General features: G+C 37.1%; 1 protein-coding gene and 1 non-coding gene across 5 annotated transcripts in view; one reads left to right on the plus strand and one right to left on the minus strand.

The window, feature by feature from the left end:
• The first annotated feature begins 498 nt into the window (after positions 1-498).
• Positions 499-602, plus strand: LOC129404092 (small nucleolar RNA U13). Its single transcript, XR_008629685.1, has one exon. It is a non-coding gene; the product is annotated as a small nucleolar RNA U13 (small nucleolar RNA).
• Positions 603-887: 285 nt separating this feature from the next.
• Positions 888-17,284, minus strand: part of KIAA0586 (KIAA0586 ortholog) — a 122,505-nt gene continuing 106,108 nt past the window's right edge. For all 4 annotated transcript variants that reach the window (XM_055133626.1, XM_055133628.1, XM_055133627.1 and 1 more), the window contains exons 31-32: positions 7,208-7,264; positions 888-1,220 (exon numbers count right to left, since the gene is read on the minus strand). In XM_055133626.1, the coding sequence (XP_054989601.1) occupies positions 1,069-1,220; positions 7,208-7,264 (209 nt within the window). In that variant the 3' untranslated portion in view covers positions 888-1,068. The remainder of the gene's footprint in view (positions 1,221-7,207; positions 7,265-17,284) is intronic.

Genomic DNA, 17,284 nt, shown 5'->3' on the forward strand with positions numbered 1-17,284 from the left:
ACAGCGGGTAGAGCGTTTGCCTTGCATGCGGCCAACCCGGGTTCAAATCCCAGCATCCCATATGGTCCCCTGAGCACTGCCAGGAGTAATTCCTGAGTGCAAAGCCAGGAGTAATCCCTGTGCATTGCCAGGTGTGACCCAAAAAGCAATAAATAAATAAATAAATAAAGATCCATTCTAGGGGCTAGTGAGAGAGTACAGGAGTCTGAATATTTGCTCTGCACACAGCTGAAACTGGTTTTATCCCTCGAACCATATGGGGTTCCCCCACACTGCAGGAGTACCCCAGAGCACAGCTGGGTATGGCCCAAAACCAATAATAGCAATACCGATAGTAATAATAATAATAATAAAATCCATTCTATGAAAACTCAAAAATTTAAAAGAAAAAATAACTAGGTACTATAATTTACAACTCTTAAATATTTACCCCACCTTGAGATTTTTTCAAGAGCAAATTTCTCTGAATGAATATATATTAAAAATTTGATCATGAGTATCCTTTTCTGGTTCAAAAGCATGATGACTGAGTGTTCACACATCTGTCTGACATGTGTCTGCCTTAAATCTTATTACAGATTTGGCACATTTCCCATCTGACATGGGGAAAAAAATGATCATGAAACACTTTATTCAGAAAAAATTAGTTGAATAAAAAGATTACACATAGTTATCTACATATCATTGATAGCTAAAATGAGAAACTGAGAGGGGTAGCAAGAAAGTAAAAGCAGTTTTGATCTAAAAAATTCAGTATAATCTCAATAACTACTCAACAGAGCCACATTTGCAGAATTATCTTTCATGGTTAAAAAGCACATTCTTTTCACTATTCTATGATGCCTTGGTATTCTAGGAAATAATTCACAGATTCACGATGATTTATATTCAAATTATTTTATTTAAAAATTTTATCTAAATGCCCAAATTAAGCTTTGATTCAATTTTTTAAAAGTCAGAAATAATTTTTCAGAATAAGTTCAAAAAGACCACGATAGACTGAGAGACCGGGGAAGTTACGCTGAAACTGGTGCTACCAATTTTGTTCTGGGGCTCCCGCGTGCCCGCTCAAAAGGTGTCTGCTCCTGAGGACTCGGTGTCCCCCTGCAGGGTGCTTATGCTCCGTGACTGAGAGCCATCTTCCACCGTCACCGCGGGCAGCGTCACTGACATCTTGGCAGGTGCTGTCTGTGAAGTGAAGAGTGGAACTGCTTTCCCGCCTGGAAGAAAAAAAAAAAAAAAACAACCAGAAAGTCAGTTGAAGAAAAGGGTTGAGTCAGCATGTGCCTAAACTTTGCTAAGTGATGCCTGAGGGCAAAACATGGATTGCAGGCAGGCACTCAGATCTTGCTGATGGCATGGGGGCAGGAGGGAAACTGGAGACACTTGTGGAGGGAAGTACACACCGGTGAAGGGATGGTGCTTGAGCATTGTACAACTGAAACTCAATATTGCATCATTTTCTAACTTTGCATCTCAAAGTAGTCCAATAAATTAATTTTTTTTTAAAGAAACTTGGTACTGGAAAGATAGTACAGTACAGTGGGTATAGCATTTGCCTGGCATGAACTCAACCTGAGTTCAATCCCCAGCATCCTATACGGATGGTCCCCTGAGCACTATCACAAGTAATTCCTGAGGGCAGAGCCAGGAATAACACCTAAGCACCACTGGGTATGACTCGCCCTTGCCCTCCCCTAAAATGTAAAAAAAAAAAAAAAAAAAAAAAAAAATTAAAAAGAACTTATTGGTAAGATAAAATGCACCTTTTCTTTTCTTTTCTTCTTTTTTTTGCAGGGGGGGTGCTTTTTGGGTCACACCCGGCGATGCACAGGGGTTACTCCTGGCTTTGCACTCAGGAATTACTCCTGGCGGAGCTCAGGAGGACCATATGGGATGCTAGGAATCGAACCCGGGCTGGCCACGTGCAAGGCCCTACCCGCTGTACTATCGCTCCAGCCCCGCACCTGTTCTTAACTCAAAGTTCTAGACAGTGCTTGAAGAGTCTAGGCTATGATGTAAATATTGATGTCCCCACAGCTGACCTCTATTTGAAATCCTGTTGCCCAGTTCAATGGCATGAGGACTGGGGCTTCGGGCAGGCACTAGGCGGAGTGGTCAGGAATGGGCTAAGCACCTTCCAACAGAAGCCCCATGTGACAATACTATGGGTGCTGCCACTGGAACCAGAAAGAGGGGCCTTGATTTTGGATTTCCAGCTCCCAGAACTACGAGAAATAAATTTAGTTGCTTATAAGTCACCTAGTACATGGTATTTTGTAATAGTAGCCCATATGAACTGAGATGGCCTACAATGTCAAAAGTTGTGATACAGATGGAAAATGTTAGGTAAGACCAAGTAGAAGTATAAGTCTCATTAATAAAATCCATACTTATCCTTTGTGTAATATTTTAGCAAGTTATCTTGCCACTCAAAATTTCATTCTCATATATGAAATATACCTACATCGCAGAGTGTATTGAAGATAAAATAGAAGTAGCAAAGAGTGTGACATAGCATTTACTGAGTGCTTAAAACCAAGCAGGTTCTATTCCCAGAAAGGAAATTCATAATGTTAAAATAGCATTTTATAGTATCAATAGCATAAAACTATTATATAACTTATCATAGCAATGATCTTTATTATATGAAGCAATATTTATGATTTTTATTATATGATGCTTTTATATTTGTATTATATTAGTCACTTTAATATACTACTTATATAAAATTCTTTTGTTAAATTTATAAATATATAATTATAAAGTATATAATGAATGGGCTGGAGCGATAGCTCAGCAGGTAGGGCATTTGTCTCTCACGTGGTCGACCCGGGTTCGATTCCCAGTATCCCATATGGTCCCCCACACACCGCCAGGAGTAATTCCTGAGTGCAAAGCCAGGACTAACCCTGTGCACAGCTACGTGTGACCCAAAAAGCCAAAAAAAAAAAAAAAAAAAAGAAAGATGAAATCATGTGATTTGTTGCTACTTGGATGAAGGTGCAGGGTATCATGTTAAGTGACATGAATCAAAGAGAGGAAGAGAACTACCAAATGACCTCACTCATCTGTGGTATATATAGAGACAAATATGGAAATCATATCAATGATGACAAGCCCTTGGCCTTGAATTACAAAAATGAGATACCAAGCAGCAGAGGGTGGGGGGCAGATGACGATGTGGACTAGGAATGACATAAGGACTGGATAAAGAAACTATGATACATCTATACAACAGAATACTATGCAGCCACCGGGAAAAAGTCATGAAATTTGCTTATGAATGGATGGACATGGAGAGTATCATGCTGAGTGAAATGAGTCAGAAAGAGAAAGACAAAATGATTACACTAATCTGTGGGATATAAGAAAGCATAATATGAGACTAATACTCATGAATAATAAAAAGGGCCAGAAGGACTAGTCCAGGGATGGAAGCTTGCCACAAATGGAAGGGTTTGGGCGGGGGAGGGTGTGGGGTGGGCAGTTAGGATAGAGAAGGGACAGTATGATATGATAGTTGGAAGTTATACTCTGGATAAGAACAGAGTGCTGAAAGTAGGTAAAAGGATATATTTGATAACTTCTCAGTACCTATATTGTAAACCATAATGCCCAGAGCAGGGGAGGGGGGGAGAGAGAGAGGGAGTGAGAGAGTGGAAGAGAGAGAGAAGAAAAAGAAAGTGTGTATGTGTGTGTGTGTGTGTGTGTGTGTGAAGAGAGAGAGAGAGAGAGAGAGAGAGAGAGAGAGAGAGAGAGAGAGAGAGAGAGAGAGAGAGAGAAGGAAAGTGCCTGCCATAGAGGCAGGCTGAGGCAGGGAGGAGGCAACAGGAGGGGTGGGTGGCAGGAGGGAAAACGGGAACACTGGTGGTGGAAAATGTACACTGATGAAGGGATGGGTGCTGGAACACTGTGTGACTGAAACAGTTATGATCAACTTTAACTGTGTATCTCACAGTGATTCAACAAAAAAAGATGAGAAAAGAAAAGGAAAGAAATTACTTATGGACAGTGGAAGTGGGTTTTGTATACTTCAGTGGTGGTGAGGGACAGTAACTAAGTATCAAAAACATAAATGTAACCACTATTAAAACTAAGATATCTAAACTACAACAAAAATTTCTTGAGTAAATAAAATAGAGTGCCTACTCAGGATTTTGTGAGAATTAAATAAGAACACACATATTAAGGAGTTCTGTAGAATGCTGGCACATAAAAGCCCTAAAAACAGACGAGATCTTATTTTATGTAACTGGAATGAAATCATGCCAAGAGGCAATGATTCTTGGGGTGGGCTGAGACTGTCATCTACTCTACAGAGAGGAGGAAGAATGTTTTGAAACACACCAAGAAAAAGAAAATATTTTAGAAAGTCTCCAAATAGTCATGTTTCTTTTAATTTTAGTAGTTGTGTGCTAAGCAATGAGTTAATCAATGAAAATGAACCAATTTATCTAAATGTTCTTTGGAGAAGACTTTTTGAACGCTACACTGCTTCAGATCTTTAAAAGAAAATATTTTTTAGAATCTCAAATTTAAAAAAAAAATTCTTTTAGACGAAGATGATATCTGTTAACAGGAAAAAATAACATTCCAGTTGTATCTAGATATAGTCCTCAATGAATTTTTTAAAGAAAATATATGAATATTCTAATAAATCTTTAAAGCAAACACACCTTTATTAAATGTAGTTTGATGCTTTTAAAGTTTGACTTCAAAATTTCCAGTCATGTCATTACTCTATGATGTAACTGTTTCAACAGCTGTTTGGGGGTTTAAATAAGAGACTATTTCTTGATTCCATGAACATGCAGTACGTCATTTAACCTGGCATGTATTTAAGCTGGTTATGCCATTCAGTCAAACCATAAATTTGAAGTTTCCTAAAACGGATATATTTTTAGATATTTTATGCTTTAAAAATGCATAAAATATGTCTTGTCCTTTGAAGTTAGTTTTATAAGACTGAAGAAAAGCTAAAACTAATTTAGATTAATACAATAATAGATTTTTAATGTCCCTTTCAAAAAATTTTCTATATTATGTGTATATTTTTAAAATTATACTAAATTAAAATATACCACCATTTACTTACAATAAGCAACAGAAAAAAAATTATTTTGTGCCTGCTAAAGGGGAAAGATTGAGGGGTGGGTGGGAAACTGGATAACGGTAGACGGAAGGTCACACTGTGCACTGTGGTGGAATTGGTGTTGAAACACTGAATGCCCGAAATAACTGTGCATTATGAACAACTTAGTAAACTACAGTGTTTAAATGAAGTACATTAAAAAAAAAAAAAAGAATTCCCAGGTCCATATGTAAGTAAAACACGTTCTCTGAGTTGTTTTTCATGCCGTAGAGATGAGATACCACTGAGCAATAGCACAGCGGGTAGGGTGTTTGCCTTGCACGCAGCCGACCCGGGTTCGATTCCATCGTCCTTCTTGGAGAGCCCAGCAAGCTACCGAGAGTCTCCCGCCCGCACGGCAGAGCCTGGCAAGCTACCCATGGCATATTCGATATGCCAAAAACAGTAATAAGTCTCACAATGGAGAAGTTACTGGTGCCCACTCAAGCAAATCGATGAACAATGGACGACAGTGCCACAGTGCTACAGAGATGAGGTAAGTACTCCAGTGCAGCACTCATCACACTACATTTTAATGGTGGTTTCTGGTTTTGTGTCTATTACCTTCAATGGACAATATATCCATTGAAAATGAATTGAAACTTTTCAGTTTTTGACTTCTGAGTGACTAGTAGAGAAGAGATTAAATAATCCTCTGTGCCCTTATCTTTTATTTTTGTCATTTGCTTGTGATCAACTATTCCTCTAAAGCATGTGCTCGGTACAGCCAGTGACAGTCTCATTCATGTCTAATTTCTATGTAGCATAGAGAATGGACCTCGGGATAACTGCTGAACCAAACTGCTTTCAATCTACGGAATCTGTGGGGTCGAAGCAACAGTACAGCAGGTTGGGCACTGGCCTTGCTCCAGCTGATCCAGGTTTCATGATCAACACCCCATACACCCTATGGTCCCTTGGGCCCACCAAGATTGATTCCTGAACTCAGAGCCAGAGTGAAACCCTGCACACCATCAAGTGTGACCCCAAACAAACAAACAAACGAATGAATTTGTGGTTCCTCATGACAAAGAGCTTAGTTTCACACTGACCAGATCTTGCCTTTAAAATTAGCTTGGACTTCCATCAACACAGTTGCTTCCCAGCTGTCTATGAACAAATATACACTATTTCAGCTGTGTTTGATAGCATACTTAAAGCATTTTTCCTGTCCACCCTGGACTCATCTGCTCTTTCATTCCACGTCTAAGCAGCTGCACCACTATCCTGCTGTCTTCAGTTCTCCTCACATACTTAACCCAGCCCTGCAGATTTTGCAACATCCTAGTTACAGTGCGTGAGAACAAGTACAACTACAAGTCCTGATAAAGAAGGTGCCCGGTCATTTGATGTTAAATACAGTATGGGATATTTCACTTGCTTCTGCTTCCTAGAATTAGTGATTGTTAGACATCTCTTTCCTTCCTTTCATGTTTAAAAGGGTGATTTAAAATGTTACTACAGTCTCATCCCCAAATATGTTTTAGACAAATAACTCCTATAACATTTTTAAGTTTACTCTTGATTCTGTTTTTAAAATGAGTTGACAAATGCTTACTTTACAACTTATAATTTAAGATAAAAATAAAGCAGCTCCTATAGGAAGAATAAATGTATCAGCACCTGTAAAAACAACTCCAATTCTTTTTCCTCTAAAAAGCAATAGTTAATGTGAAAGATCTGTTTCTTCTTATGCCAGGTTCCAGCTGCTTCAGTTTGTTTAAAACTGACTTCAAAGTTTAAACACTGTCCTGTCCCAACAAATAACCTCCCCAGATTGAATTATCTCGAGTCCTATCCTTAGTGCTCTGAATACCACACCTGCAGCCTTTTAATTCAACATTTTATAAACTGTCCAAGGGAAATGATAGGGGTTTTTTTTTTCTCTCTAATTTATGTCTTTTGGAGAGTTAAATTTAGTCCATGAAGGGAATTCTATATCTGGGATGAGTTTACAGATATTTTAACTGAATAAAAGATTGAAATTAGAATCTCTACTATGATTTCATAGGAAATAAATCATAAAGAAAGGAAAATATCTAAATAGCTACCTGTTCAACATAAAAGTCTTACCTGCAAATACAGATGAAAGGTATAGACTGGGCTCAATTTGTGTCCGATCCATATCACCTAATGAAATGACATTAAGATTTGTTTTTATCAGATATGCATTGAAAAAAATCATAATTTGTTCCTATTCACACAAACCAACTATATAAGTTATTCTCATAAAACCCAGTAAACAGAAGTTTGATACAGAGGCCTTATAAAGGTATTAGCCAAATTTTAGTGACTCAATGGAAAATTCTTTACCGAGTGGATTACTTATACATCAAAGATAACGAAATGGGGGAAAAAGCAAATGATAGTGAGTGAATCTGCAATCTGATTAAAAACACACGCGGGTAATTTCTTCCAAGGTGAGAAGTTTCCACTGATTCTCTTAGTGATTTCATAATAAAAATATATTAAGTTACCTTCCCCCTTTCTCTCAGGCCACCCCAGGGAATACTGCCTCACACAGTCTGTGAAAAACAACCTATAGAATTGTTAGCACAGAAGAGCAACACTCACTGTTAAACCAAAGTCAAATTTTAAATATTAAAATGAAATAATCTAGAGGAGGAATATTTATGCCTAGAGTTATGAGGTAGAGAAAGGTTAAAAAACCAAAGAAAGAAACCTGCAACACAAATAGTTCTCAGGTCAATAAAGTACTTGGGAAGTGTTAGGTTTGTAGTACCCCTACTGATGGCAGGCTGTTAACCTGAACTCTGGAACAATAATTACTGTTTAAGAAAATTCCTAGGACACAATGGTTTGGGGAAAATTCTATCACTGGCATAATCATTCTTTTATGATTTTTTTCCTAAGATAAAATTTAGTCATGATCTCTCAGCTTTCCTGGAATTTATAAAACTTCCTGATTAGAAGATATTTAAATGTGATTTTATTTATTTATTTTTGGGTAAAATTACAGAAGTGAGAAAACTAAACCAAACAGAATATCTATATTTCTTTACTTCATTCCATTTTCTACAGTGGTTGTAGCAATTTATATCCTTGGGTTTTATACTGTTTTTACTTTTATTTTAAAATATTTTAAATTTTGGTTTGAATGTTTATATTCTGCTCCTTAACGTTATTTTTAGTATGAATCACTAGTGTGCCAATACTTAAATCTATAGCTCTTTATATTATTGTTTTAAGCAAGTCCATTATGGATTTTCAGAGATCCATTAAACAGTATAATACTATAGAATAGTTAATTACAAAACAAGGATATAAAGATACCTGGGACATTCCTGTCTCTCTCCTCTCCCTTCCCCTCCCCTCCCATCCTTTCCCCTCTCCTCCCTTCTTCTTCTCCTCTCCCCTCCACTCCCTTCCTCTACTCTTCTCTCCCCTCCTCCCCTCCTTCCTTCCTTCCCTCACTCCCCTGCTCCCCAAATCAAGGTTCTCAAACCCGAAACTGAAAAACAAGTTCATTTGTTGCTGTTGTTGTTTTTGTGGTGCATGGGACTGAAACCTGGGGTTCACACATGTGAGGCAAGTGCTCTATTGATGCACCACAACCATAGACACTAACAAGAGTTTTCCAATGGGCAATGCCCATAAGAATAATTAACCTTATATAAGATTCTAGTTCACAGGGGGTGGGGAGAAACGTTATTGAAATAAAGTTATGTGTAAAAAACCCTAATATTTTAAAATAAATAATCTGGCTATATCTTTCTAATTAAGTTACTCATTGGCTGTATGTCTAATAGGTACACAACTCTCATTAACAAAAGCATTTTCAGGGGGCTGTAGTATAGCTGGGAAGGCATTTGCCTTGCCTTGTACATGGCTAACCAGGGTTTAATCCCTGGCTCCCCATATGATTCCCTGAGCCCAACAGGAATGATCCCTGAGCACAGTGTATGTCCTCAGCACTGCAGGGCATAGACCAAAAACAAAAACAAAAACAGCAATATTTTCAGAAGAAAACATTTTGGCAGCTTAAAAGTATCTAACTGCCAAGAAGCTGACTGGTAAATCAGAAAATAGATGATCCACCTATTATTCTGAACACAGACCATGATGTATTTTAATCATGCATGTTTAATTATTAAAGCTCATTAAAAAGCACTTAAGGACTTGACTATATAACTGTGTGGAGTTAGAACAAAGAGAATTTCTGCCTTTTAGGGGCAGGAATGTCTTGAGGGACATTCCAACATTAAAATTTGGTTGAAAATTGAGACTCTATGTTTTAGCAGACAACTTTATCTACAACACACTTCCTGTTGATTGAACCCTCTGAAACAGTTCAAACAAATTCCTCTCAGATAATTCTTTATAAAAGCATGCGATAACCATTTGAAAGCTGAAAGAATCTTGAAAATTACAATAGGGTTTTGCCTTGTGAAAGAAGCCATACATTTAGCAGCCTGATTACATTTAAAGTGTAGCTGATGTCTCTTATTGTATTGAGAGTCAGATTAGGGTTTATTCTCATGGGGGTGGAGGTCAGGATAGAAAGGAAACTGCAGGGGTGTTTGGCAATGTTCTGCTTCTTGGCTAGGTATAGCTATATATAGTGGGCTCAGTTTTTAAAAATTCTTTTACCCATACATTTATAGCATGCACAATTTTTTGGTATATGTTATTCTTTTACCAAAAAAAGGTTTTAAAAATTTAAAAAATAATGAAGTCATTTTCATAATTAGAGGTAGTTCTTTTGGAGTTTTGAACTATTTTTCCCATGACAAATAGCCAAATTTCTAACCCTCCTAGTAGTCTTTAATATAAAAGTTATTTATAAGTAATAGGCTATTCCTCTGAGTGCAAAGATGAATTCCCTTCTATTTCTTTAATATAAATCATTCCAAAAGAGAGGGTGAATTCTTGTTGTTCTAGCTATCTCTCACAGGATTCAGTTATTTGGTTTGTTGTGTTTTTTGTTTCTTGTTTTTGCTCAGTTATTTGAATGCAAGGTGTTCTGTGACAATCAGCCACATTTAATTGAATTAGCTACTCAACTAAATGAAAACAAACTAATCTCAATTTTTTTTTTGTTTTGGGACCACACTGAGTGTGCTCAGAAATTACTTCCTACATGCTTGGGGGACCATATGGGATACTGAAGATCAAACCTAGGTCGGCCACGTGCAAGGCAAGCACCTGACCCACTGTACAGCCCACACTAATCTCATTTTAATTCATCTTCAAACTGTTTCTAAAATATTAATTCACTTATTTCTTATTTTTAATGCAAAACAATTTTGCTATTCTATTTATGTCTATAAAACAATGACATCATAATTACAATTAAGCTCAACTATAATTCTTTTTTTTTAAAAAAGCCTCCTATGCCTTTAATTACACCAGGTCACAGATTGTTAGAAAGCGCTTGTTTTAAATCATTATTACAAATGACATCTGATAGTTAACTAAGTGGAAAGCAAAGTAAGTCCCTAACAGTTACTATTAATAAAGCAGTTTCAACTATAATCTATACAAAGATGTATTTTTCTGAGATAGAAGCCCTTCCTAAATACAAAAGCTTCTGTCAAATATTTTAAAGATACGGCTTATCTTTAAACATATACTGTATAACTGTCCAGTCTTTACAGTGGTTTTTTTTTCCCCATATCTAGACATTCCTAACTAAATTTAGAAACAACAATTCAATATGACATAGTGACCAGTTCACATCCCAAAGGCCAGAGTTGGTAACTTCTGAAAACGAGTGAAAGAATGAAAAATGAGCTTTCAAACACAGGAAGCCACTAGAAAGTAAGAACACTACCATTCCGTATCCTAAAATTAGATCTTTAAAGATTTTCTGTTGCATAGTTACTTTCGGGGCAAGGGGGTAAAGAAGGGAGGGTGGATTTCTGCTCACTGTACACACGACACCAATGGGAATAAGGGCCAGTCCAAGTTCTATGTTACCATTACTGTGTAATAGCTCCAAGCTGTGGGGCACAGCTGTATGGGCCCTGCCAGCAAGGCCATGGCAGCAGTGCTTTGATAGAGTGGGGCCCTGAAGTGTCAGGATATAGAGAAGGCAGCAGTTGTTGGCTGTGAAAACAGTCTGATACAAACCAGATGGGAACTTACTAGATGGGCAACACAAAGAAAAACAATTGGCTCATTCAACAAAGTCAGGCCCCTGCCCCAGAGAATTCACAGAAGACAATCACAGTCACCCAGAGTTGATGCAAACAAGAAACAGCCATGTGGTTACAGTTTAAAGAATTGTTTTTCCTTAGACTAAACAAAGTTTTGATTTCTAATTCTTGCATTCATTAATTGTAGTTAGGTATACACACCTTTTTTTCTGCCCAATGTTTCAATTATATGATATGTACTTTTGTGATCCATCAAAGGGAATACACAAGGACATAGAATCTAATTTTGAGCTGTTTCCTGCAAAATGCTATGAACACAGGTTAAGCTATTTCAGGAAACAGGCAAATTTAGAAAATGATTGATCATGCTGACACAGTAATTAGAAAATACCCAACATAATATTTCCAGGACTTCCTAAGTCTGAATTGTTTCACTACAGAGGGAACGACATGAAAGGCAATAACCACAAGGCCGTCAGAATTTCATTTTTTAACTGATGTTTAAGATTTCATTAGATGAGACAGCATTATTACAATTTTATTTACAAAAATAATGTGCTAGGGTCTCAATGACTTTATTGTGAGAATCTCATCATACACAGTCCGAAGCTGACAAGTACAACAAAGTTTTAACAAGTAGATTCTAAGATACCTTTTTATCAGTAATATTTCACTTCAAGATTTTTGTAGGTATGTATTCTACAAAAGAATTTGTTTTACCCTTTTAAAAGATAGTAAGTAACATTCTAGCTTAAAATAATTCAAATACACTTCTTCTACTGGAAACCCCCCAAAACTTGGTCCTCTGCAGATTATAATTTAAAAATATATCCATCCAAGAGGACCAGGGAATTGGTAAGTGATGGAATTCTGACATTTGTGAGACTTTGACTCTGATCCTAAGCATTGCAATGTGTTTTTTTCCAAATAGAAGACTTTCTTCGGTCTATGTGTGTATGTATATGTGCGCGCGCTACCTAATTCATTTGGTAGTGTGCTTAAACATAATTCCTAAATGTTTAAGGAGAATCTATCATTTACAGTACGGAGGTGTCTTTTCCCTTTAAACTAATCAATCAATTTTTTCCTCCCCAAGATTTTTTTACGGAATCACTGTAAGACAGACCCTTACAACGTTGTTCATGATTAGGTTTCAGTTATACAGTGTTCCAACACCCATGCCTCCACCAGTGTACATTTCCCAACACCAGTGTCCCCAGTTTCCAGCCCCTCAACCCCCATCCCACCCCCAGCCTGCCTCTATGAAATCTCCCTTTCTCTCTCCCTTTCTCCCTCCCCCCAACTCACACCCTCCTTTTGGGCACTGTGGCTTGCAATATAGATACTGAAAGGTATATCCTTTCACCTACTTCTAACACTAAGTTCTTGTCTAGTGTAATCATTTCCAACTATTAATGTCATACTAGTCCCTTCTCTATCTTACCTACCCTCTGTCCCACACAAACTTGTAGTAGATTAATGGACCAATCTTTGAGAAGACAATTTAAGACCAGAAAATAACTTGATCCTTAATTAAAAATTCCCTCTCCACTTAAGCATTCATTCACCATTCTAAACTAATCTAATCTTTATTAGGATGGATACAAAATACTGATTTTCCAACAGTCTACTTCACTTTTTTTTTCCTTTTGGGTCACACCTGGCGATGCACAGGGATTACTCCTGGCTCTGCACTTAGGAATCACCCCTGGTGGTGCTCAGGGAACCATATGGGATGCTGGGAATCGAACCTGGGTCAGCCGCATGCAAGGCAAACGCCCTACCCGCTGTGCTATTGCTCCAGCCCAGTTTACTTCACTTTTGCCAACAGAAATCATAGACGTTGTAAGTTAATTTGCAAATTCACTTTTAAGAAATCTATTATGTTCACAAGTATAAAAGTTCTGTGAAGACAAAACATTTTCTGGTTATGTTTACAATAGTATCTCTAAGATTTTTAACAGTACCCAGTATGTGGCAAAAGTTTAAGAATAAGTTGAAAGAAGGGGTTAAGAAAATAACAAGGAAAAATTTTAGGAAGGTTCCTGCAACAATGGGAGAATAGTGCTCCCTAATTTATTTGCTCTCTTAAATGTTCATGGAAAAACTATCATTTGACAGTATAGTGCTTGAGAATGGCTTGTCTAGAAATACATGAATAAGGTATAATAAAACAAACAGCTCTAAAATTTCTGCAGAAACCCAAGACTAGAAGCTGGAGATAATACCGAGGATAGGGTGCTTGCCTTGCACATGGCTGACCTAAGTTCAATTGCCAGCATCCCAGGAGTGATTCCTGAGTGCAGAGCCAGAAGTAACCCCTGAGCATTGCCGGGTGTGACCCCCACCCCCACAAAAAATAAACAACAAACGAAAAGCAAACAAAAGACCACAAGAAGCCAAGGCAATCCTGAAAAAAGAAAAGAAAATTTGAAGTATGTTCCATGACTTCAAACTATACCAAAGTAACAGAAATCAAAATAAGAGGGTATTGGGGAAAAAAAGACACACAAACTGATGGAATAGAACTGAAAACCCACACATACAAGGTCAGTTAATTTATGACAAAGAAGCCAAGACCATCCAAAGGAGAAAAGAGAGGCTCTCCAACAAATGATGGGAAACTTAAACATCAATACACAAAAATAAAGAAAAAAGTACTCTTACACACTACTTATAGGAATGCAAGCTGATATAGTTTCTGGAGAAAACAGTATGGGAATTCCTTAAAAAACAAAAAATGGAAATACAAAGTGATCAAGCAATACCACTTCTAGGTACTTATCTGAAGGCTATGAAAATATAGATTCAAAGGTAAATATGCAGCAGCATAATTCACAATAGCTGAAACATGGAATAAGCTGAAACATGGAATAAGCCTAAGTGCCTATTAACTGGATAAAACACTGGATAACTGGATAAAGAAGTTATGGAATGGGACTCTACTCAGCTATCCAAAAAGATAAAATCTTGTACTATGTGACAACTTAAGGTACCTGTGCTACACAAAATGAATCATAAAGACAATTACTATATGATTTTATATGTGTGGAATATAAATACACAAAGCAGAATAATTAGTAACATAACAAAGCATCTCTTGGGCTCTGTGAATAATACAGTAGTAACCAATGGGATGGGGGAAGGGCAGGTGGGATAAAAATGTCCTCATTTCTATGATCAAGGGTCAAAGATAACCTGGGTATCCCCCTTTAATATCATGCATTCCTTCCTCTTACTATCCTTCTATATATATAAAGATAAGTGAAAATTTCATTTCATTTCATTGCTGATTATTCTATTGTCTGAATATAGAATAGTTCTTTATCCATTTAGCTGTTGAAGGTTATCTTGGCTTATAACAAGGTTTTCTATTATTAGGACTACTGAAATTACTAAAAAATTCTCAAGTATAAATTTTGTGTGAACATAACTTTTTACTCTTTTTTTAATAAATATTCAGGAAATTAAATGATGAGTTATATAATGAATTTATGTTATATTTTAAAATCATATTAAAAAAGAAGAAAACACTCTGGAATAAATTTAACCAAAGAAGTGAAAGACCTTTACACCAAAATTTAAAACATTGCTGAAAGAAGTAAATGACACAAAGATACAGAAATATATTTCATCATACTCATGGGTTAGAGGAATTAAATGGTAAAGTAAATATATTATCTAAAAATTTATAAATGCAATGTAATCTGTATCAAATTTGGAAATGCAATGTACACAGAACTTAACCAAAATATGATTAAACTTATTACGAACGAAAGAAGATTCCATATAGCAACAACATTCTTGATAAAAAATAAAAATAGAGATATCATTCTCCCGGGCTTCAAACTAATATGAAGCAATTATAATTAAAACAACATGGTACTGGAATAAAATGGCATTTAGGTTACTGAAACAGAATTGAGAGCCTAGAAACAAAACCACCAGATATAAACAACTAATTTATGAAAAAGAAGCTAAGAGGCTATAATGGAGCAAGGGAAGAAAATTTTTCCAAAAGTGGTTTTAGAAAAACTAGACAGCAGCCACATGCACAAATATGAGTTAGGTCACTAACATCATACACAAAAATTAATTTAAAACAAATTAAATGGATGGATGAATAGAACCATAAAATACAAAGATGATACACTCCTGGACATCAGCCCTAGAGTTATGTTTGGGTATTCAACCCCAACAGCAAGGGAAACAAAAGCAAAAATCAGGTGGGCGTATATCAAACTAAAAAGCTTCTGCACAGTGAAAGAAGCAAGCAACAAAATGAAAACAGGCCTCCAAACACCTCAGGGTCTGAGCAGCTCCACATCCCTAGTACCTCACTCTAAAAACCCTACAGCCCAGTTGACAAAAACCACCTGAAGAGACCTCCATACCCTCTGATCAATTCTTAGAAAGCCCAAGACAAAAGGAAAAGACAACCTACTGAGGAACTAGAGAAACAGCTCACTGGGCAGAGTGCATGCTTTCATGTTGGAGGCCGAGGTCCCAAAACCGACACTGCATGGCCCGTACAGTTAGCAGCCTCAGAGCACTGAGTTGGGAGTGCCCTAAGTGTGGCACCAAAAAAAAAAAAAAGACATCCTATTGAATGGAAAAAGATCTGATATGATGTGTGCATATTTATAATACACAAAGAACTAGTAAGACTTAATAAGAAAACGATTAAAAATAGGTAGATGAAGCAGAAGACTTCCCCCAGACACCAATACAACACAATACAAGCTCAACGCTGAGTCGTCTGGAGCACCCAGTGCAGGGGAGGGTCAGCCCAGGGTCCGCCCAAACAGAGTCCCGGGAGCCAATACTCCCAAACTTCACAATCGCCGCCATGCTCCTGGCAAACCCCACAGCTTGGGACAAGCCTCATACAGAAATTAATCTGCTGAAAAACTCAGGCATGCAGGTTTTGTGAATGAGACCTCTAGGCTTTCATGGAGTTGGGATAGGCTACCTCCCCCATCTCCCTATACTTCTAGAAGCCCCAGCAGTCACACACACATACCCCAAAGCTGCCACTCAGTTAAAAATTTGAGTCTATCTGTATCACCCTGTGAATATTTGGACTTTCTGGAGTGTGCACAACATTTCAAATTCTACAGCATTGATAAATCAGTAAGTAGCACACCATATTAGATGCGATGTAATATAGGAGACAACCAATATCACTTAACAAAATATATACACAGAAGTTTTAACATGTAACAACATCTTAGTAATCTCTTATACAAGGACTTAATAGCCTCAAGGTGAGATACAACAATCTTCACTAACTTTCCTCTATGGAAACATTTTTTTGATCATCCTTTTAGTAAATTATTGATAACAAACAATATTAAATTAATTATTGAGGGTCTGCTAGGGGGGCAGGTTTAAAGGATGGCTGGAAAAATTGGAGACAATGGTGGAGGAAAGGTATAATGGTGGTGAGATTGCTACTAGAATACTGAATACCTGTAACAAATCATGAACTTTGTAAACCACAGTTATAGAAAGTGTTAGGATTAAAATTGGAAACAAATAATTAAAAATTAAATACATTAATTAATAAGAAATAGGTAGAGGACCAAAGACATACAGATAGCCAATAGGCATGTGAAGAGTTGCCATGTTAGAAAATTAGAAAAAAAGCAAATCAAAACACAACTACCTTACAACTGTGCTAATGGCTATTATCCAAAAGACAAGAAACAAGTGCCAGAGGAAGATGTGTATGTGTGTGACCGGGGGGGGGGGGGGCAGGGGGGCAGGGAGAGGGAAGGGAGGGCAAAGGGAAGGGTTCCCGGGAGTAACTAAACCTTGCATACTGTTTGTAGGAATGCAATTTGTAAAATAAAAAACAAAATACTATTCAGTCATATAAAAAAAAAGATAAAATCCTGCTACTTGCAACAACAAGGATGATGATGATGATGATGTTGAAATCCATGTTGTCATACATGCTAGGTATTATGCTAGAGGATAATCCTAATAAAATAAGCCAGACAGAGAAAGACAAACATTCTAGGATTTC

Source organism: Sorex araneus, chromosome 3 (assembly GCF_027595985.1).
Source record: "Sorex araneus isolate mSorAra2 chromosome 3, mSorAra2.pri, whole genome shotgun sequence".
In the NCBI taxonomy this organism is placed as follows: domain Eukaryota; kingdom Metazoa; phylum Chordata; class Mammalia; order Eulipotyphla; family Soricidae; genus Sorex; species Sorex araneus.